At 43.8% G+C, this 23,187-nt stretch overlaps 2 protein-coding genes across 6 annotated transcripts in view; one reads left to right on the top strand and one right to left on the bottom strand.

Moving 5' to 3' along the window:
* palld (palladin, cytoskeletal associated protein) overlaps window positions 1-17,850 on the top strand; it is a 33,982-nt gene extending 16,132 nt beyond the window's left edge. For all 4 annotated transcript variants that reach the window (XM_078259762.1, XM_078259759.1, XM_078259761.1 and 1 more), the window contains 11 exons: window positions 6,875-7,555; window positions 8,347-8,491; window positions 8,872-8,973; window positions 11,053-11,274; window positions 11,794-11,943; window positions 12,325-12,413; window positions 13,310-13,442; window positions 15,030-15,237; window positions 15,600-15,765; window positions 15,883-16,016; window positions 16,123-17,850. In XM_078259762.1, the coding sequence (XP_078115888.1) occupies window positions 6,875-7,555; window positions 8,347-8,491; window positions 8,872-8,973; window positions 11,053-11,274; window positions 11,794-11,943; window positions 12,325-12,413; window positions 13,310-13,442; window positions 15,030-15,237; window positions 15,600-15,765; window positions 15,883-16,016; window positions 16,123-16,283 (2,191 nt within the window). In that variant the 3' untranslated portion in view covers window positions 16,284-17,850. The remainder of the gene's footprint in view (window positions 1-6,874; window positions 7,556-8,346; window positions 8,492-8,871; window positions 8,974-11,052; window positions 11,275-11,793; window positions 11,944-12,324; window positions 12,414-13,309; window positions 13,443-15,029; window positions 15,238-15,599; window positions 15,766-15,882; window positions 16,017-16,122) is intronic.
* Window positions 17,268-22,897, bottom strand: cbr4 (carbonyl reductase 4). 2 transcript variants are annotated; one of them, XM_078259765.1, is made up of 6 exons: window positions 22,885-22,897; window positions 22,400-22,628; window positions 20,569-20,689; window positions 19,877-20,013; window positions 19,326-19,460; window positions 17,268-19,188 (listed from the first exon to the last, which is right to left on the bottom strand). In XM_078259765.1, exons 2-6 carry the CDS (start codon window positions 22,542-22,544, stop codon window positions 19,010-19,012), a joined length of 717 nt encoding a protein of 238 aa, XP_078115891.1. In that variant the 5' UTR covers window positions 22,545-22,628; window positions 22,885-22,897; the 3' UTR covers window positions 17,268-19,009. The 2 variants fall into 2 exon arrangements, with proteins under 2 accessions (XP_078115891.1, XP_078115889.1); XM_078259763.1 differs by having other exon boundaries at window positions 22,871-22,886.
* Between the last annotated feature and the right edge of the window lie 290 nt (window positions 22,898-23,187).

The following is a 23,187-nucleotide window of genomic DNA, read 5'->3' on the forward strand; positions in this document are numbered from 1 at the left end:
ACGCACTCTAATCTCATGACACTGCTGTCACCGACTCTGAGCACAGAGGAGATTCACTCTGACTCGCCTCTAAAGTGTCAATGAGTCAACACACAGGGAGTGACTTGACTATGAGAGAGGAGGACCCTCTCCTAATGGCTCGCCGACCTTTCCCCAATATAAGGACACGATGACATGCACACTCACAACTACACGCAACACCCCACTGGACCAGATCCCTTGCCTCCCACCTCCCATCAACACACTGTGACTCATCAGTAGTCTGGAAAATGAACAGCGACTCTAAAAATAGAGGCATTACACACAAAAATGGAAATGATAAATTCCCAAAAAGGTTTTGTTTCATCCCACAAAAATGAAGGACAAATTTCTTCTATTGAGAAACTGAATACTTGTAAACATATTTCAGTGAATGACACCAGATCTATTGTGGTTGTGATAGGAGTGTTTGCACACAGACTTTGTCTCTATTATAGTTCCAAAGGTCCAATAGGGTATATGTTACATAAAACTATCATGTTCCATATGCTCGGCATGTAGATAATAGTCACTGTGCTCTGTGTACATGTGAAGGGTAGATAATGTTTATGTGAAGAGTACATGTGGGTTTTTACTTTCAGAAAGGGCATTGTCTCAAATGTAACCTTACAATGGACAAATTTCATTGCGTCACTTGAAACTGAGAGAATTGTTCCGATGATTAATTTCTTAAATCTGTCTTCCATTCTCTGTCCTCAATCATCCTGTCTCTTTTGCCTTTGGTCATTCAGAAAACAATATAAATGTGGACACAAAAGGTAAAAGCAATTAGATCTAGGTATCTCATTTGGTTTTTCTTGTGGACGTTTTCTTTATCTGTGACTGTGAAAACTGTTGTTGTTTTGGTTCCTGACTCCCAAAGGGAAGTTCCTCGGTCAGTACAGTATATGGCAGAGGTTTTATTTTGAAATGAGTTGGTTTCAGGCAGGCTGGGAGCTTTTATTGTGAAAAGGAGGAGCTCACAGACAGACTGACTCATGGAGAGAGAGAGAGAGAGAGACTGCGTCTGTCACTCTCTGGCTGCTCAGCGCTCTATATATGCTGCTCATACCTGGCAGAGCAGCACTGCAACGTAGTTTACTCTCCTGCAGGGAAATATCAGAGCTGCTACACACCAAGACCACAACACTGAAGGTAAAACTTTGCTTTGTGTAGACTGACAACTAATTTGAATGAAGCAAACCTCAGTGAGACTGATAGAATGACAAAGGAATGGATAAAAGATGATGATGCTTTCCTTCAACTTTTTTTTAAACTTTGAGCTAGCATGGAGGAAACTTTTTAAATAACTTTTTAAAAATGTTATTGCATTTAGGGTTCTTTGGGTTGTTTATTTCTAATTGAAAAGGCACTGGAGACAAATACTTTAAGTCATTACATTTGAATTAGGGAGTAGAGGAAGAAGGAAAAGTCAAAAATTTGAGGTAGAATATGGACAATTTCCCCCCCCTGTGTTTTCATGCTTTACCAGTTTGGCATGTTAATGTTTAAATCACATGTAATCAGAATGGGTGTGTGGTTTTCTGGGAGCACAGAGAGGCTGAGTGTGATACCCATTCATTTGCTGGAGCCTCTGGAAAGGTAGTGAGTTCAGTCTGTAATGAGAAAGAGAAGAACCGTGAGTGACTTTAACAAAGATGAGTCGGCCGTTTTCTTTCTAGTGTTGCGTCTGTGATGCAGACAGACTGTTTATGTGGCGAGGTTCATTTGTTTGCAGAGCTCCTCAGTGGCGTCACATAGATTAGTTAACACAATAGAGTCTGTTAGGTGAGAAAGCTTGTGTCTTACTCATCCAACTCTTTCACTGACTGATTTCTTCTCTTCACTCTCTGTCTTTTTTCCTCCCCCTGGCTCTTCCTTCACTTCCCTCCTCCTCCTCTCCCTCCTCTCCTGCTGCTAATCCCATTTGATGGCAATGTCTTTCCCACTCCAATCCAGGGAAGAATGTCTTCAGCATTCTTGCTATAGAAAAAGAAAAAGAAAAAAAAACACTCCCTGTATCACTTGGACAGAGCAAAAGGCGGAGGAGTGGGGAGAAGAGAAGGGGTTGAATGGATGGAGGTATATAGAGAAAAGTAGGGCTCGCTGATTGTAAAAAGCCCTCTTCACCTACACTTGGATATGAAATATGAGCCCAGACAGAGAGCAAGGGGGAAATATTAGTAGAAGAAGGAAGAAAGAAAGTAGGGCAGGGAGTAAGTGGATGAGCGGAGCACACCAACCATGAGTTGTTGGTGTGGCTGGAATAAGAAAAACGCTCTGTGCTACGTTTTAAAGAGAGAGAAGGGGGGGGGGGAAGGAAAACAGTCTGGTTCTGTTTTATGTGGTGTGTGTGCAATTAGAGCCAGAGAGAATGAGGAGAAGGGAAGCGGGGGCTGGGGTACCCGGGGAGGAAAGGGGCTGAAAATAAGTTAAGGACACTAGGAGAACAAAGGATGAGAGAGATGTCAGCTGACAGGGAAGAAGTGAATGGATGGAAGCTGCAGAAGGCAAATTAAATGCTTTTTCGTATGTGAGACACATTTAATATTGTGTGCTCCCAGCAGCAGCAGCAGCAGCAGCAGCCTGGTTTGTGTGGTCAGACAAGATTATGTTGAATGTTCTTGGAAACTTTGTGGCTACTCTGCTTTGTCTTGTGAGAGTTGAGGGAGGCAGGAGAGTGGTGTGTGTGTGTGTGTGTGTGTGTGTGTCTGCGTGCGTGAGTGCGTGCGTGTGTGTGCATGCGTGCATGCGTACGTGTGTGTGTGTGTGTGTGTCTGTGCGTGTGTGTGTGTGCATGAGATCTAGAGTGCATGAGGATTTTACATTTGTTCAATTTGAATGATTTTGTGTGGCCTTTCTAAGTAACCTTGGATTGTAGTTCAAATGTGACTCAACAAAAGTCTCACTCTTGTCAGTAAATCCCCGACACATTTCCAGTCCATGGTGACACAAAACCCATTTCTTCATATTAATCAGGCCACACGTTAGACAGGAGTCACTTTTCCAGCAGTTTAAGCAGCTTAATCACAGTCTGTCAGTGTGAAAGACACTCAGACATCAGCTCATCACTACGTCAGATTGACGGTCCGTTCCTGCTCGGCGGCATCAGACATGTTTATATTGACGCACTATAGTGATGATGCAATGCTCGGTGGCGAATGCAAGTGAGGAAACCGTGAACTAGGTGTGTAGGTGGCAGTGCAGTTAAAATAAATGAGAGAAAACAAGATCCACCTTGTTTTTGTGTGACTAGAAAGGTGTGTTCCAGCTAGGATTTCATCTCGCATTTCTATTCATCATGAACCCCTGATCGGTGTCACGGTCTGGGCCGAGCACTGTGCGTGTGATGAACTCAGGCAGTGTTAGCAAACCTGTGTTTATGTTGTAGGTGTGATACCAGAGCTCAATTTGACTATTTGGATATAAATAATTTACAAATGGCAAGGTCAGGCTGTTGCTAAGCCACGGATGTTTGCACAATCAAATAAAAAGGTGTAATGCAAACACCCACTAAAGGCATTCCTCGGTCCACTTGCTGCACAGCCTAGACGCCTTGTTATATGCGTCTAATGTCACTCTTTCTGTTTGGAAACACCTACGGAATTTTAAAGAGAATGGACATGTCTTTAGTTTCCCCCCTTTGTTGTCGTTTACTGGAGGAAAGCCCTCATTACTAGCAATGCACACTCAACTACTTCCTGTTTTCCCCCTGGCCTGCTTCCTGTCATCAGCTGGCCGGGTCTAATAAAGCGGCTCCGTCTTTTCAGCCAGCTGCGGAGCTAACGAGATGGGCGGCAGATAAACCTGCGGATGGCTCCCAGCTTGCTAGGCGGTGGAACAGTGGATGAGTTTCTCACGCACCCCGGGTCGTTATTGTTCAGGAAGCACAAACAAGCGGCACCGGCTTCATTTATTGAAGCAAGATGCTGCCGGTAAAGACCCACAGTGTCTGGCACCGCTCCGTGTTTAGCTGACTGATACATCACTGGGCTGTGAAACACTCTTACAATTAAGTTACTGTTAAGCTGTTCCTGGATCTGTTCATTGAGCTTTTCCATGTAGAAACCGGAGAGACAAAGTTACTCCACACCAGATCCCTTTTGGCTTTTCTACTCTTCTTTCTTTTTTTTCCCCCATTAAAAAGTTTACAGACAGGATCCAGCCCAAGGAAAGTATTTTTCAGGATGAAAAGGGGGAAGACATAACTGCTCTGCCTATTTTTACCACCAGAAGACGGGCAAAGAAAAAAGAAAAGAAGAGAGGCAATGAGGGAGAGAGACATAAGAGTAATGCTGTGTTACAGAATGACAGACAGAGGAGCTGGAGCGAAGCAAGACGCTCCGTGGGCCAGTTGGCTCGGACCAGGACAGCAAAACACAGGGCCGTTGGCATGACGACAGAGGAACACTTCCCTTCTAATTCAGCCCCTCTCCGCCACAGAGACAAAAAATAAGAGAGAGCAATGGAGCCATTTGTAGATGCCTTCTAATCTTTTACACAAGGCGCAGGTTTTAGCAGGGGTCGTGCTGTTTTAGAGTACAGCTGGGATGAAAACAGGCAGGACGTAGTGTGCGTACAGCGACCTTTGTCATGCACTTTGTGGTCAAAGAGGTCTGGACGATCAGAGCTGGTCACAGAGTCCGCATGACCCTCGCTTGATGTAAATCCTTAAGTGGGCCGTAAAACTATTCATGCAGCTGCAAATTATACAAGCTGACCTTTTCATGCGCTGTCAAATATGAAGAAGCCAAATGTCTAAACAACTGACAAAATTAGAATTCTATTACGCTGAATTGTATTTAGATGCAAGTCAAATGTCAGTGCATAGTAAGAGAGTGTACCATTGTACTGTAAGATAGTTGCATAGCAGTTGGGCTGTGTAATGAATGAAGGTGCTTGTGTCTTTATATTGGAAGTAAAGGGCACCTTTTAAGGCAAAGGGGATGATGTCAGTTCAAGCTGGATAACATCCAGCTCATACATTTACAGCATTTACCTTTGTCAAAAACATAGGTAAAAAAAACTGTAAAGGTCTTTGAGGTCTTTCATGCTGAGGCAGTAAAGCGGTGTGTCGGCTTGAGAGGGATGAGGCTCGGAGGAAATTAAGTGTGTTTCCTCTCTGCTGGAGCAGACGGGCAGGGTGCTTTGGGCCTGATGCTCTGAGAACACAGCCAAAAAAGGAATCAAACCGCTGCAGAGCGCTGCGAGCCTCCGAGCTGCCAAACTGTTCCTGTAAAAGCACTCTTTTGGTTGAGGCCTGAACAGGAGAGCTTTGGAGAATGTAAAGAAAAATGTATACGCAGGGGGCGGGGGGGACACGTTGAATCGACTGTGTGCTCTCACCGTCAGTGAGGAAAGCACCAGGTTACGCTGAGCTGGAATGATCGCAATGAACGGTTTTGAATTAATGACTATTTATTTGGGCATGTGAAGTCTCCTCTGGAGGGGAGCATGAGACCAAAATAACTGGCTCGGACAGACTAATCAGTCATGTTTCTGTTTGATTGTGTGCTGGATTTGTTACACTTTGCTACAACTGTCAGTTTTATGAAATACTCACCAGTGTTGTTTGCAAATGTATAGGGGGGGAGGCTAAAGGGAGGGGGGTCTTCTCTGCATTCTCACAGATGAAAAATAGTCGAAAGACTCCACTGATTATTCAACATCTGGAACAGATTTGGGCACGTGAACTTGGTCCTGGTGGACTCCTGACAACATGAACCACTGGGATGCACAGTATATAACAGGCTGCCTATGAAGAACTCATCAGTCTCACATACACATAGCTGTATACTCTGAAGGTTTATAATTTCCAGCCTTTCCCCTCCTTCTGATCCTCAAGGAGAGCTTCTAAGAGTTCACTTCTGTCTCGTGGTTTTCAAAAGTCCTCTTTAGAGCTTGTTTTAGCAATGCTACGAGAAAATAAAAACTAGTAAAAAGAACTCCCTCTCTCCCACAATGACGACAACACAGTGAATCAACCAAGCTGGGGGAGAGACTGGGCAACCACACCTCTGTGAAAAAACACAATACTTCATCAGGACCTATCCCTGGCAAAATGACACCGCAACATTACATATTTTGTTTTTCTTCATCACAGTGCCATTCAGATACCAGGAGCCACGCCTCAATCGTGTAATTCGCTTTTCTTATTTCTCAGATAGAAAAAACATCATATTAACTGAGCTCAGACCAGTTTACGGTCCGTTAGACTAAACTGCTGCACTGTTGAACAGAACTGTTTTTCTCACTTCTCTCCTGATTCCTTAACTATACTTGATGTATTGTCAACAGGCTGGCTTTGTGAAAGGCTAGAGGCTGATAACCTATCAGCTGGTGCTGCTGGTGCAGTGTTTCCTTCCCAGAACACACACACACACACACACACACACACACACACACACACACACACACACACACACACACACACACACACACACACACAAGCAAGCAATGTGTCCAGGCTGTCACCTTCAGACCAGTGAAAAAAACAGTTGACTTTGACTCTTGTTGACATACGACCACGTGTTGAGGTCATCCTCCAAATCCTTTATGTCTTTAATAATGAACATGTTCTCAATTTGTGGTGTTTCTGCCTCACTCGGCTGTCCCAACACTTTAGATTGACATTCTAACTCTACATCGATTATGCTCACATGTGGCAGCTAACACTTCTGTTACAGTTAGATAGAGACCAGGCGATGGTGTCATGCATAAATTGACAACAGCTGCATGATTTTGAAACAGTTTTACAAGTCTGTTACTTTGTTACAGAATGTGAAGCCCTTAAGAAAACAAACAATGACTTTAGTTTCTGATAACTGCCACTGATGACCATGCTTCTGCTTTTTAGGAATGCGTCCCAGCTGAAGCAGCTGCAGGACCAGATTCTATTGGAGCAACAGGAAGCAGCCAGCTGGCAGCAGCAGCAGGAACAGCCGAGCCAGGAAATCCCGCCTCCACCTCAGCAACAAGAAGTGCCTCCACCTGCTCCACCATCCCCACCTCTCCCACCTCCTCCCTCCTTCCAGGAGTTGGAGAGCAGCACCGCCATGCAGGCCAGCACCTTCAACTACGCCCGGCCCAAGCAGTTCATCGCAGCCCAGAGCCCCGGCGGGGCGGGCTACGTCACCCAGTCCTCTGGCTCCTCAGGGTCCAGCCTGTCCTCCCCCCTGTCTCCTCCCACCTCACACAAGCCCTTCACCCGGGTCACCGTACCCCCCTTCACCAAGGCCGGCAGTGTGGAGTCTCCGAGCTCTCCCTCCTTCCCGCCTCCACCGCCGCCCTTCTTTAGCTCCAGCAACCTGTCCTCTCCATCAGGCCCTGGCCAAGACTTCCCTCCTCCTCCGCCTCCCCCCCCTCCGCCCGTTTCCATGTCTCCAGCCCTCTCAGATATGTCCTCACCGTTCTCTTCCGTCCCTCCATCTCCAGCCTCCAGCTTCCTGTCCTCAGTGTTGCCCTCCACACCTTCCTCACCCAGCAGTCTTATAGTCAACGCCAACGCCCTGGGCCTTCCTAAAGGCAACGGCACTGTGTAAGTATCCCTCACATGCACTTTTACAAATAGAGCTTTCTGTACAGTGTCAGTCAACATACGTTAGCTCTTTATACATGGTGTGTCTCAGGCGAGTTGCCCTGCTGGCAACTGGAGGCAGGATGTCTGCTAGATGGAAGATGACATGTTTACATTTTTATACAGCATGTTTACAGGAAAACTAAAGAATTCTTACAAACCCACACACATAGACACAAAAGTCTTATCAAGGTGCAAGAGCTTTAGCGCCTATACAGCGAGAAAATATACAAGAGGACGTGAGAGTGAAAGGTGTGTCAAAATCAAATAAACACTCAAGATGTATCACTTCACAGAGTTCTGCGCCCAGCTGATACAGACTGCAGGGTTGCTGCCTTTTGACTTTGAGCTCTGCATATTGAGTTAGCTGATCAAAATCTCTGGTTGTGTAGATAATCCTCCTCCGCTGTCCTGAAGGGGGACATTTCGATTTTCTTTTTCCTCCATCAAGGGCATTCCACCTTAAACTCTTTGCCAGTCATTTTTCATCAGCCCCTCCCTCACCCCTGCACTCCCCCTCTCACCCTGGCATTCCTGCTGCAGTTGTGAGAGATAAGAAGACACATTGTGGAATGCTATAGCTGCACATGTCCAGATAAGGCTGGATATGAGAGAGCCAGAGAGGGAGCAAAAAGAGCTAGAGAGGAAAGAGGAGTTGCGACGTGTTGAGATAATACGCGTGCATGTGCGTCACAGAGCAGAGTGCCACAACATTGATGTTGACAAATGTTTCTGTTTGGTCTTTTTTTTAGCAAAGCGTTCCCCAGGAAGTCCTCGGTCACCAGGACGCCCCGCCTGGCGTCTGACTCTGACATCCAAGGATCCAAGGACGCCGTCATCCAGGACTTAGAGAGAAAACTGCGCTTTAAAGAGGAACGCATAAGCAATGGTCAACAGGTGTGTGTGTGTGTGTGTGTGTGTGTGTGTGTGTGTGTGTGTGTGTGTGTGTGTGTGTGTGTGCGTGCGTTCTCTAGCTTTGTTACATTACTGAAACATCTGTGTGTTTGCAGACAATCAGAGAATGAGCGTGTTCAGTAACACAGATTAACAAAGATCCCAACAAGTCATGCATCTATTCATGAAGAAAAAAACAACCCATAAAAGTGTATTTAAGCTTTTGTGCCACGCACCCTCAAATAAATTCAAAATGTTGTCTCCATACCTAATTACATCCCTCTTAACACAAGATACAGTGGCTAGCCAATGGTGTGTATCAGTGTGTGTTCTGCAACTCACACACTAACCCCCGCTGACCCCAATAATCCCTGCTTTTCTAGAAGTTAACCTATGAGGAGAAGATGGCTCGCAGACTGCTGGGTGCTGACAACGCTGCCACAGTCTTAAACACACAGGACACAGAGGAGGAGCCAGTCACACAGGTACGGTGGCTCTTTTTTAGGATCCACACACCTGGAGGGGGTAATCACACACATACACACTTCACCGTTTGAGCAACATGTCTACACCAGCAGTGTTTACTTTTTTTTTTACACAAATCCCACTCTTGCATGTGTACGACACATCACCTTTCTATTTTCTGGTTTGTCCACCTATGCTTTTCTGGTGTCATTCCTATCTTATGACTTCTGGCTTTCCTTAATATACTGTTGAATCTGAGTGCACACAACCCTTACCCCACCCCCAGTCCCTGTAAACACTGTTGAGGAGCGAGTTATGAAAGCAGGGTATACATACTGTAAAGTCCTCCAGAGCCCTCCATAAAAAGCTCTGTTTATGCAAACTGGTAGAAACCAGTGTTGCTGGAAACATGCTGGGGGGGGGGAAGACACACACTGTTTGAAGGCTTGTGTAGCCGTTTGTCTAACTGTGAGCCACCAAAACATTCTGTGGTCGTGTCAGAGTGTAGCACCTCCGCACAGCGTCGGTTGTTCATTCACATACAAACTGGCTTCTTTTTTTAGCTTGTGCAAATGGTTGTTTATATTGATCCTCTATCAGGGCTCATTTCCACCTATGGAAGAAACTATTTGTTGTTGAAATTGTATTTTCATTTCAATTTTTGTCATTTAAAATTGGACCACATAACAAGCAGCATGCACCGAAGAACGAGAGTAGACCGAGGGGAAACTGGCTCTGAATTAGGTTCAATTCAATTTTATTCATTATGTCAAATAATATTACAGAGACCAAACAATTCCCCCAAGAGTAATTACAGAGAGAGAATACCTAACTACAAATTGAAAAATATGAAATTTGACTCATAAGTGAAGTCACAATGCAGATGTAATGAACACCACTAGAACACAAGTTGTGTCTACACCGTGTCATCTCAGTGTGCCTGTTGGCATGAGAAGCGATCTGATTGGTTGTGGCACTACAGCACTGCATGGCTCTGAGCACAAACTCTAAGCCCGGGAATGCATCTGTGGGACGTCGTATTTTGATAGTAAAGCATGTGAATTTAAATGTTCTGTTTTGAGAGCAGGTACGACTGAACACGTACACACACTAAAACACACAACACACACGTGTTTGCCACCCTGTGTGATGCACAGTGACAGTACAGTCAGTCAGTGTTTTTCTCTCAACAGGAAGACGAGTCATCTGATAGAGAATATTTCCCTCAAAAGGTGTTTGAAAGCTTTGTTTCTCTCTGTCACCTTCTGTGTAAATGTGCACACAGAGTCACACTAAAAGCTAGGATGTGTTCACTTTGGCGAAAACAGGATCAGGCCTGGGAATTAGCTCATAAGGGAACAAGTGGCACACAAAAGGCAGCGGTACGGAATTTTTTTTTTTTGGTCCTTGCAGTTCCATAGTCATTGTGTAGTCCATTCACAGGCAGGTGTGCCTATAAACACAAAAGAATACAACTGATTATGCTTGTGTAAAACTTGGTCACTCACCTTTTACAGTTGCTTGTTGCTAGTTTGAATTGATTCAGATACTGACGCATGTCGTAGCTTGATTGCAACACAAGTATCAGTCAGCACGTTTTCACAGGTTGCACTTTGTTCCGTCTGTGTGTCCATCACGCGATGCATGCTGCAACGTTAATTTGCATTTGAGATTTAAACCAGCAATTAAGTTAAATCTTTAGAAAGCAAGGATAATTGAATAATAATTTGTTAGATTTTTAGAAAGGAACATGCTGCAGCAGCTGCCTCTGCGCTATTACAGGATGATTCCTCAGCAGATCAGGATGGGCCACTTCTGTGATTGCTGCCGTTATGAGCGGCAGATTGACGATAAATGCTGGTTCTGCAGCTGTTCCCAAGGCCTGTCATTAACTGTGTGATGTGTCATCGAACCATGCCCTGCAGATGTTCCCTCTGCCTCAGCAGAGCTACAGTGATGACAGATTGATGGAGGTGGTGGGCAGGAGGAATGGCTCATTGGGGCAGGGAGGAATTAGGAAATTGCAAACCTGCTCTAGTAGGCTACTTCTGTCTCAGTCTTTCTCTAAATTGTTTTCGCTCTCCTTCTCTGGCATGTAGGAATACAAAGTGTCCAGCTTCGAGCAGCGTCTGATCAGTGAGATTGAATTCCGTCTAGAGCGTTCACCGGTGGAGGAATCGGACGACGACGTGCAGCACGATGAAGACTCAGCCGGGCGGGGGAAGGCACCATCCTTCGACCAGAAGCTCAAACACTACAAAGTCTTCGAGGGCATGCCCGTCACCTTCTCCTGCAAGGTCCACGGAGACCCCAAACCAAAGGTGGGAGGTTGAACATGTTTACCGAAAGAATGTCATCGCCCTGTATGATTAAACATTGTTGGTGATGATGCTGTGGCAGTTATTAACATTAGTTGCATATTTGGTCATTTTGAGGCATTTACATGACTTGGCTCCCTTTGCTTTGGGAGTTGCTGATGTGTGATGTTGATGACGGAGGGTGTAGATGTTGCACATATGCTCCATGTTGTGATAAGAGGAGGCCCTTTGCGAGAACACACACTGGCCTGGCCTGGCCTGGCCTGGGCTGCCTGCCTGGCCTGCCTGCCTGGCTCTGTACACATTAATGGCTTGGTGATGACAGGCTTCAGGATGAACTGATGAAATATAAAAAAGCAGCGCGATAGAGGTGAAAGAGGCATAGAGCACTGCATTAAAACTATTTAAAGATGATACCAAACTTTAGTTTGAAAATTCATTAAATGTTTAAAGATAAAAACCACTGATTTTAATATCACGATCAGTCTGATAGTTATCCTCTGTTCTTGTCTTGTGTCACAGGTCTACTGGTTTAAAGATGGCAAGCAAATCTCCAAGAGGAGCGAGCACTACCGGATCAGCCGCGACGCTGATGGAACCTGCTCTCTGCACACCGCTGCAGCCTCGCTCGATGACGACGGCAACTACACCATCATGGCGGGCAACCCTGAGGTGAGCAGACGGGTGCAGAGCTCTGGAAAAATAAAAAAGCATAAAATGTTATAGAAATTTCTGTGCACCTTTTCATAGAAAATAAATGCACACGCACGTCTGTTTGGCCGCTCCTTAGAAGACTTCAGCGCCCATTAGCGAGAGAATAATGAGTATCGAGATAATAGTCTCTGGCCTGAAGAGGAAGAGGGCGTTGAATGAGACGGGAAATCACTAAAGCCCTCATGAGGGTCAAAAGTCCATGTGCTACAGGCTTTCTAACAGCTTTTTCCAGCTCCAACACTCACATTTTATTTCCTCCTCCCTGTCTGACTGCAGCCTGTGCTGCGCTGGAGTGTCAACACCTCATCAGCTCTCTCTCTCTCTCTCTCCACCTCGCAGGGCAGGGTGAGCTGCACCGGCAGGATGATGGTGCAGGCTGTGAACCAGCGAGGCCGAAGCCAACGCTCCACACCTGGACACATGCGCAGGTGAGGCTGCGCTGACTGGCGGAGGAAAGGCTGAACTGAATATATTGTATTCACAACTTGGAGCTGCTGGCTGGCACATGTGCTGCATGCTGTTCGCCATCTGCATTACTTCTGTACTCCCTCACTCACACAGATTTAATAGGTTTTTCTTTTTTTTTTTCGGATGCCTTTGTTGTGAGCTGAGTCACAGTTTTGCTTTTGTTGAACTGTCTGTTCAGGACAGAAAAGCTCCGTGTTAATGAGAGGGAACACCTGTTTGCTCTGTTCTGTTTTCCATTGCTCTTATGACTTTGTATATAGAGAGCGCATTCATCCGAGCCCAGATATTGAAAAGATGCGCAGAAGATCACAGACCTTCCTCACAGAACATAAAAAACCCACCTGTAATCTGTAGATGAACACTGCCAGAGCTCAGAGATGTTTTGAGAAGAGAAATCAAGATAACAATCAGTGTCTCCCATTTCTTTTTTTCCCTCCCTGGTTGACGTGCAGGCAGAGTGGTGATGTCATTAGGCAGAATCACAGGAACTCCCATGAGTCTTGACCTGCTGTACACAGTTAAGGGGGGACTCATAGATCAAGAAAGAGCTAGTGGAAGGATGCCAGAGCAGAAAATAAGGGCAAAAAAGGCCCCAAAAGTTTTTACTATGTCTATGAAAGGGGGGATATATAATATAAAATGAGCATGAATGTGGAAAGAGTATTGCACTCTTGTTTCTTTACAAGCTTCTCTAAAAAGCATTTAGATTCATGCTCCAAAGGGACATTTACTTTCACCAACTAAAAGGCTTCCATTTTCTTTTTAAATAGAAATGAATTTAAAGTTGCAAAAATGCCTTAAAAATAATCTAGTTGATTTTTGAAGTACTGTACTTTTACCTCTCTCTCTCAATCAGGCCCAGGTCCAGGTCTAGAGACAGCGGGGATGAGAACGATAACATCCAAGAGCGCCACTTCCGCCCCCACTTCCTGCAGGCGCCCGGTGACCTCATAGTTCAGGAGGGCCGACTGTGCCGGATGGACTGCAAGGTAAATGCATGCCTCTCACTCCTGAGAGTGCAACCTGTGCTAACATGGGTGGACAGTGGGATTGAAGGGGGGGGGGGGAAATGGTGGCTGCATCTGAACATTTTCCATATAAAACAGTTCTTTATTGATTAGGATGAAGAGACTTCTGGAAATGTTTTTCTGAAAAGATTCATATAAGAAGTCGTTTGAGTGTGTCGGTTCAGTTTTGAGACAGTGCTGCTTACTGAAGGACATTTTTAAAACTTAAAAAGAGAAAAGACAAATTATACATTATGTTTTTTGGTGTGGTATGGCATGTCAATCTATGAACTTTAATGTGAAGAAAGCTTCTTTTTTTTTTATGACCGCAGTTTTAAGGCCTTTTTTTGGACAAGTTATGTCAGAATCTGCCATTTTTACTTTTACCCTTTACTTGTATACTTCTAGTTAGTTTAATCTAATGGGATTAAGGTCTAAAATAGTGGAATAGTTTAGCAGACAGCCAACTTCTGCTTTAAGCGTCTGTGTGTCTAACCTGTAGCTGTTATTCTATGATAAAAGAGAGAAAGAGAGATGGTTTAAAATAACTGAGACATGACTGGAAAGGAAAAATGCCCGCACCAAAGAGAATATGTTAATCATAGTAATAGAGAAAGCAATTTCAGATCCACCCTTTAATTCAGTGTCTGTATTGCTTTCAGGGAGGCTCCATGTCTGCGCTGCCAAAGAAACAATTCCCTTTCCGTGCATTCCAGTTTCTTTAGGGAATAAAGAAACTAGTGGAGACGAGATGTTTCATCACTTCCTCGCGTTATGAATGGCTCAAAGCAGACAGGGAGAATAAAGAGGTGTCATTTTTCAGTGATTAAGTGGGATCGGGTTTTTCTACAATTATTTCCCCCTCGCGCCACTCCCATCGCCCCGCGCTCATTTTTTCTTCATCTTCTTCGTCATCACCTTGCCTCCCTTCAGCCCGCAGCACTTCCAAAACTCTTTGAAAGCTGGTACATGTAATAAAATAAAACAGGCCCACAATTAACTCACTATAAAAAGACTTTTTATGCTCGTCAGAAATAAACTGAGAGTCTCCATTCCTACGGAGCCCTGAATGTCAATGATATTTATAGCAAATATTTATTTCCAGATCATTTGTGGCTTTCCAAACTTTCCTTCCTTAAAATGTCCCAACTTCTAAAAGCGTATTGGGCCGCTTCCAGAAATACTTATCACTGCTTAGTCTACTCTCCTTTGTGATATCTGTGAATTTCACATTGTAATATCAAACATGCATATCCACAGTGGCACATTTTCCAGGTGGGCAGGGTGAAGTAGGTCTTGGGTTTCTCTGCAAAGTGAGACAAGTCTTTTCTGCAGTTTATTCCCATGACAAAGCGTGCAGGTGACCAGGCTCCTCCAGACAAACAGCACAGACGGATTAACCAAACACTGCTGTTTTCATACTCCCAATAAACAAACACTGCCCCCACCGAACACATGCAGCGTATATATGCATATTCTCCAACAAAAGCAAGCACAGGCTGCTCTACGAACAAGCATCCACACATTGAGTGAGTTTTAATGTTCGCTGTGTTCTTTCGCCACCTGTAGGTGAGCGGGCTGCCCACTCCTGACCTCATCTGGCAGCTGAACGGGCAGACCATCCGGCCCGACTCTGCCCATAAGATGCTGGTGAGGGAAAACGGTGTGCACTCATTGGTCATCGAGCCTGTGACTAGCCGTGACGCAGGCATCTACACCTGCATCGCCAGCAACCGAGCCGGGCAGAACTCCTTTAACCTGGAACTCATTGTTGCAGGTAAACAGAAACATACAAATCAGTAGGCGGCATGTGCGCAGAAGATACACGTTAGCATGATTTGGAAGAAAACACATCACAGAGTGTCCGTTTTATTTTTGTATGAAAAATAAACTTCCAAAAGTCTTGACATAAATTATATCAGCAACCTTTTGTTCACTGATTAAACAATTCTTTCTGTATCATGAAGATACATTTATAAATATATTTACTGCCTTAAATCACGTTTAGGCTTAATGCAAACACAATTTCTTTGCATGTTAATCTTGGACACTTGTACGGTGCCAAACGGCCGTTTCCAGTTTTACATGTTAACATGGTTTGGACCAAAAAAAAATCTCAGTAACGCACTTTTTCCACAGCCAAAGAGATGCACAAGGCCCCTTCGTTCGTCGAAAAGCTGCAGAACACAAGTGTGGCTGAGGGTCATCCTGTGCGACTGGAGTGTCGTGTCGCAGGGGTCCCTTACCCACAAATCTTCTGGAAAAGGGAGAATGAGTCATTAACTCACAACACAGATAGAATCAGGTACAGAAAATCCAGTTTTTTTTGTACCAGATTATGGGCACTTCCCCCCCAAAAAAATCTGGACAACAGAATATGGAAATAATCACTTCCCTTAAACGTGTCAATTGTCTTTCCCAGCATGCACCAGGACAACTGTGGCTACCTGTGTATGATCATCCAGCCAGCCATGAAAGAAGATGCTGGCTGGTACACTGTGTCAGCCAAGAATGACGCCGGCATCGTATCCAGCACTGCACGCCTCGATGTCAACAGTAAGTTGGGACTCTGAAACACACACTGCTCATCGACTCAAACCTTTCTTGTGTGGCTTTTTCCCCCACTCTACACATCATTAAACACCCTCTGCTCTATCCTCAGCTCAGTGGCAGCAGCCTAACCTCCCCAGGCCCAAGAAGGTGCGTCCCTCCACCAGCCGCTATGCCGCTCTGACAGAGAGAGGGCTGGACGTGAAGGCAGCATTCTTCCCCGACTCAAGCCCGCTGCAGCCTGGCGGCCTGGTGGAAAGTGATGACCTGTAGAGAGACCCCCCTCCCCGAAAAAAATCTGAAAGCTGCCCTTGTTCTCAGCACGCCTGAAACAAATACTTTATGATGGCGACAAGGGGGCGTGTAGAACCTTGTCCACCGGAGGGACTGTGGATACAGAACTGAAGGGTTGGTGGGCAGAGTGAGCTGGTGTAGCCGTGGTTTTCATATGTTTTTATAATGTGACACACAACCCATTATATTACAGAATTCATCGAGTTGTTACCCCATGCTTCATTTTATGAAATGGACCTGGAAAATGATTGAAGTGTTTACCACGAGGAAAGACTGTTCATTAATATGCTCTCACTGTTTCATGAATTGTTCATGTTGACTCTGTTTTGCAAAGGCTTGTCTGTGTAAGTGCCTCTCATGACTGTAAAGATTTTAAAAAAGATGAATGAAACATAGAATTACTATGCATGTTCCAAGTGGTGCCATTTGATATACACAGGCTAATACTGTATCTATACGTAGCAGTCCACCAGCTGGGTTTAAATATGGACATGAGGGAGAAAAGATGACTTCAAAAGCGGCTGAAGGATTCAAAGCATTGTAGCTTTGACGAATGAGATCACAAACTTTTATTCTGTGGGCTTATGTAACACAGTACTGATATCCACAGTATCTGATTGTAGCTGCAATATCATACAGTCTCTTTGTTGTCATAGATTAGCTTACAGATATTGGAAAAGGCCGGGCCTTATAAGCAGTATAGTTTTTTTAGCAAAATAAATGAGGTTTGGGAAAAGAAGGCTCACACATGAATGTGATCTGTTTGGTTGTGGATGCAGCAGAACTTAAGGAAGGTTGGATCAGACAGACACAGGAAGGGATAGCAACGGAAAAAGCAGGTTGTTGTGAATATGATGGGCATCAACTTTAATGTGGTAAGTTAACACTTGATAGAGGGATGTGAATGACTGTGGTGATGGTCAAAAAATGGAAGATACAGAAAACTTTGGCAATAGAGGGTCATTTTTGTGAATTTTCTTTGGTTTATTTTAAAAGGGTGAATTGAAATGTTCTTACTCAAGAGGGTGCTGTGAAAGGTTTCTGTGTATTTGTCACACACATCACAGAGTGTCCATTTTATTTTTGTATGGAAAAAAAACTTCCAACAGTCTTGACATAAATTATATCAGCAACCTTTTGTTCACTGATAAAACAATCCTTTCTGTATCATGAAGTTTTATAAATATATTTACTGCCTTGAATCACGTTTAGGCTTAATGCAAACACAATTTCTTTGCATGTTATTCTTGGACACTTGTACAGTGCCAAATGACTGTTTCCAGGATGTATAAAAACACAACTCTTTCCCCCCAGTGTTCAGGGGTAGAAAGCACTCTTAGTTAGTAGAAAGTAAAAAGCAAGTTATATTTATAGCTACTATTTTCATCACCTGTACTATACAAAGTGGACATCTTTTTCTGTCTGTTCAGAGCTTGCATCAGCTGACAGTTACTGTTTGCACATTTCTATGCCAATCAATGCCTGTATATGGATTGTTCTGATATTATTTTAGGTTATGAAAGTTAATAAAAAATCTAACTCTTCAGAGACCGTGTGAGATGTTTTTATAGACTGGCAGACTCTTCTTAAAACAATAAGAGAATGCCAAAAAAACACATTATCGGTCACAGTGGAAAGACCATTCTTGCTAAGAATGTTAATCAGAGTAAATATAATCCAATCCTTTAATAGGAAATATGTGTACACAACGTGTAGGACGATTGCACATTAAAGAGACAGAGCACAGTTGAAGTTGCTCATTTTGATACTAATGGATGGTAACAGCATGTTTCAGTGAAAGGAACAACCAACGCAGCATTTCAAATCTCATCTCTGAGCATGACAGTCACCTCCAACCCCATCCATCCACACTACAGTTTCAGAGCTGTAACCAGACACTCAAAACATTCCCAGAGTTAAAAATACCCCCCCACACCTCCACCACTAAGTCTAATTTCCTCCAGCTGCAGCCTAACATGCCTGGCCCCTTGACAGGCCCCTCCAGAGGTGGGCTCAGGGGGCCACTGGTGGAGGGTGTGGGGGGGGGGATGGACATGTGCTGGCTGTGAGGGGGTCTCCCGGGGGCGGTGGGGAAACAAAACATGAGCGCTACGATCACTGGCGGGCGCTTTACAGTCATGGAAAAAGACCCAACGGCGTTCAATCTGCTGATCCAATTTAGGACCTCGGGGCACGGAGGTCTGGACTGGGCCAGACACTCTGGAGTCAGCAGGGTTAGTCATCACGACTGACTGTCCCACACATCAGGCCACGCCTACTGTTTGCCGGACAGAGTGACTCAGCAGAAAGACAGAGAGCAGCGGGACAGTGATCCTCAGAGGGATGTGGGGTTGTGTCTCTATGTCAACAACAGGAAACTGCCTTTTTATCTCTTGTGCAAAGATTCAGTTTACTCTGTTTTGTAGCAAGAATTTTGACAAGAAAACAGCTGATATTAAATACTTTATATCCAATCTCACACTACACAACAGCTTACCAGATGTGACTCTGAATTGTCATGTGGCCAGAGCAATATCCAACTTCAGCCATGAAGCACTGTGAAGTGTAATATTTATCATTCATGAGTAACATAGAGCCCACTGTCCCCTCATCTTTCTCTTGAGCCATTTCCTCTACAGTCTCCATCTTCCTGCCCCACTGCCATTGTTTTGAACAGTGAGATAACTCCATGTAGGCCCCATCCCTTACATGGCCAGCTGCAGTCCTCCATCCACCACCAGCACCTGTCCTGTAACGTAGGAAGACTCCAAAAGGAAGAGGACAGCCTGAGCTACCTCCTCCGGCTCGCCAAATCTCCCCAGTGGGATAGAGCGCACCCCGTCCTCCTCCTTCAGCCCTGCGGTCATGTCGGTGCGAATGAAACCTGAAAGCCAGAGAGGGCAGGGACATGAGACTATAATAAAAAAGACAAATAAGATGCCAGAAACTGAGACAGTAAAAATGAAGCCAGAGCAGTTGCTGAGAGGAAAGGTGAAGTAAGAAGATGAAGTTGTACTTTACCGGGAGCGAGCAGGTTAACTCTGACATTGCGTGAAGCGACTTCTTTAGCCAAAGAGCGTGTGAAGCCCTCTAGACCGGCTTTACTGGCACTGTAGACACACTGGCCAGCGCTCCCTTTCAGGCCCACAACAGAGCCTACACGCAACAGACAGACATCCATTAGGATGACTTAGTATGACAGAAATGTTTCAGAATAAAACTCTGTTAGGAAGCTACTACAGTATTTGATGCCATTATGCTTAAATGATGATATTAGTATTTAGCCCAATTGATACAAATCACTAATATTTAAATTAGTCCCAGACAAAAGCATACTACAGGTTTACAGACTGATGAATTATGTTTTCCTACGTTTGTGTCAGCCTTTGCTTTTGATTAATCTCAGTATGCTAATAAAATCAATGTTAATGGGTTAAAACATGCAAAAATGTATGTACAAGTAAAATGTACGGCCTTTGAAGTACTTCACTTTAAAGAAAGTAGCAATGATGTACACTGCCATCTTGTGACCAAACTAAAAACATAATTAATCATGAAGGTCCTATCAGTACCTATATTAACAATGGCGGCTCCCTGGGTGTGCAGCATGCAGCGCAGTGCTGCCCTGCAGGTCAGCATGGTGCCCAGCAGGTTGGTGTGAAGCACAGCCACCATGTCCTCCGGCTTGGCCCTCAGTAACAGAGCATCCCTGAACACACAGTAATATAAGTAGGGTTGGGCATCATTTGGATTTTAACAATTCTGATTCCAATTGCGATTCTTCCTTCTGATCCCGGTTCTCATCGATTCTCGATCAGATTCTTTGAGGAGTGGAGTTGAAACGGGTCACATGTCTATTTTCACAAATAAGAGGAAAGTTTTATTTTGATTCAATGGTGGTTTGCAGTTTTACAGCTTTTTCAACGTAAAATAAAGCCAGACTAGAGCGCTGCTTACTGTGCTCTATGGCTGCAAACAACAAGCGCCTGGTCGCTACGGAAACCAAAACTTGTGCATATTAAATTGGGAAGCGATGATCGGATTTAAAACCAAATCCTCTAAACGATTCCAATAAAGAAATCTTACTGGAATCATAATTCTTTTAAACGATTCCAAGTAGGAATCGGTTCTCGATGCCCAATCCTAAATATAGGTCAGCCATGAAGTTCAGTGTCCTGTGACAACATTATATCCATTTATATATGCCCATATATGAAAATACAGCAGGGCGCCAGCGGAGGAGCCCGCTCAAGTGCCTGCTCACCTGTTGATGCCCGCTGCATTTACAAGATAAGAGATGTTTCCACAGGTCTTCTGGATCGTCTCAAAGGTTTTCTGCACCTCCTGCTCTTTAGAGACATCACAGCTGAAAGCCACGTGGTCAGCTAGAGAGCATATACAGAAGGAATGGGAGTTTAAATGGTTACCAGACTACAGTCTGTTCACAACTGCTGCAGGTATTGTGGTTTCTTCTTTGTATTTTATAGCACAAAAGCACCAGATCAGGTAATGTGTATGTATACAACTGTGACATTTTCTTTTAGAGCTGCAAAGATTAATTGATTAATCGATTAGTTGTCAACTATTAAATTAATCGGCAACTATTTTGATAATCGATTAACCGGTTTGAGTAGTAACTAGTAATAGTAGAAATTCTCTGATTGCTGCTTGTTAAATGTGAATATGTTCTAGTTTCTTCTCTCCTCTGTGACAGTAAAACTGAATATCTTTGAGTTGTGGACAAAACAAGACATTTGAGGACGTTATGTTGGGCTTTGGGAAACACTGATCAACATTTTTCACCAGTTTCTGTCATTTTAGAGACCAAACAACTAATCGTCTAGCGAGAAAATAATCAACAGATTAATCAACAATGAAAAAAATCGTTAGTTGCAGCCCTATTTTTTTTTTTTTAATAGTTTGCATTGTTGAAGAAACAAGAAAAAAACACCAGAACCAATAGTATAGTCCATATGACAGGGCTTTCTAATCACTATCAGTTCATTGCATGAGGTGCAGTGGTGGAAGAAGTATTCAGATCCTTTACTTAAGTAAAAGTACTAATACTACACTGTAAAAACACTCTGTTATAAGTCCTGCATTGAAAATGTGACTTGAGTAAAAGTATCATCAGGAAAATGTACTTAAAGTATTTAAAAGTAAAAGTACTCAATGCAAAAAAAAATCCTCACATTTTAGAATCTACAAACGATCCAAACAGTTCTGTCGATCAACTCAGCTGGACTTGTAGGTCTATATACTGTTGGGTAGTTTAATGTCTACTAAAACAGCATATTTTAAAAACTACATGTGTTTTGTGTGCAACAATCTTATTGTGTAAAGTAACTAGTAACTAAAGCTGTAACAGATGAATGTAGTGGAGTAACTAAAGTAACTAGTAACTAAAGCTGTAACAGATGAATGTAGTGGAGTAACTAAAGTAACTAGTAACTAAAGCTGTAACAGATGAATGTAGCGGAGTAACTAAAGTAACTAGTAACAAAAGCTGTAACAGATGAATGTAGTGGAGTAACTAAAGTAACTAGTAACTAAAGCTGTAACAGATGAATGTAGTGGAGTAACTAAAGTAACTAGTAACTAAAGCTGGAACAGATGAATGTAGTGGAGTAACTAAAGTAACTAGTAACTAAAGCTGTAACAGATGAATGTAGTGGAGTAACTAAAGTAACTAGTAACAAAAGCTGGAACAGATGAATGTAGTGGAGTAACTAAAGTAACTAGTAACTAAAGTAACTAGTAACAAAAGCTGGAACAGATGAATGTAGTGGAGTAACTAAAGTAACTAGTAACTAAAGCTGTAACAGATGAATGTAGTGGAGTAACTAAAGTAACTAGTAACTAAAGCTGGAACAGATGAATGTAGTGGAGTCAAAAGTCCAATATTTCTCTCTGAAATGTAGTGGAGTAGAAGTAGAAAGTGGCACGAAAAGAAAAGACTCAACTAAAGTACAAGTACCTCAAATTTGTACTTAAGTACAGTACTTGAGTAAATGTACTTAGTTACATTCCACCACTGATGAGGTATACATGTTGCCTGCTGAAACATGCATGTTTGTGTGTGCACAGCTCCATACCTCCATGTAGAGATGCCACAGTGGCACGGGCAACATCTTCGTTCCTGGATAGAACAGCCAGCCTGCAGCCCTTCTCTGCCAGCAGGCGGGACACAGCCTTCCCGATGCCCCTGGAGCCCCCACACACCGCTGCCAGCCTGGACATGGCGGACAGCAGGACACCAAACAAGTGGGCAGGAGAGACCGCAGCACTGCACGTCACCACAGGACTGCACCACTGTATTTACAACTGTATAATGTACGTATATTGACACAAACTGTAACAAAACTAGCATGTAGCTAATGCAGCTAATGCATGTAGCTAACTCAGGCCTAAATGTAGTGAATTTATTTACCACACAAATACTGTAGAGAAAGCTACAGCTCATGCAAGCTCATGATGATAGCTGCTATGTTTCACGGTCATTTTGCTGTCTAGTAACGTTTTCAGCTAGCTTAGATAAATATGGTTGCATAATAAAGTTAATATACCTAGTTAGCTGTACCTTAGCTTATTTTTTCCGTCGGACAAAATTTGTTTCCCCGGTAAATAAGTTTACTGACTGAAAGAAGACCAAGAGCGGGCGCTTATGGACGTCGCCATGTTTCTTCTCAGTGTTGTTGCGTTGCTCGTCATTGCTCGATAGATGGCGCAGTATACACACTGCACAGACAGGACTGGTCTGGACGAAGACTGTATCAAATAGGTCTGGACTATTAACTGTTAACTGTCTATCGTCTGGACTCATTGTTTTTCATCTTGGTCAAGGTTTCTATCTTTGGAAAGCCTCTAAGCAGCCAAAGTACAC

This window comes from Sander vitreus, chromosome 9, assembly GCF_031162955.1.
Source record: "Sander vitreus isolate 19-12246 chromosome 9, sanVit1, whole genome shotgun sequence".
NCBI lineage: Eukaryota > Metazoa > Chordata > Actinopteri > Perciformes > Percidae > Sander > Sander vitreus.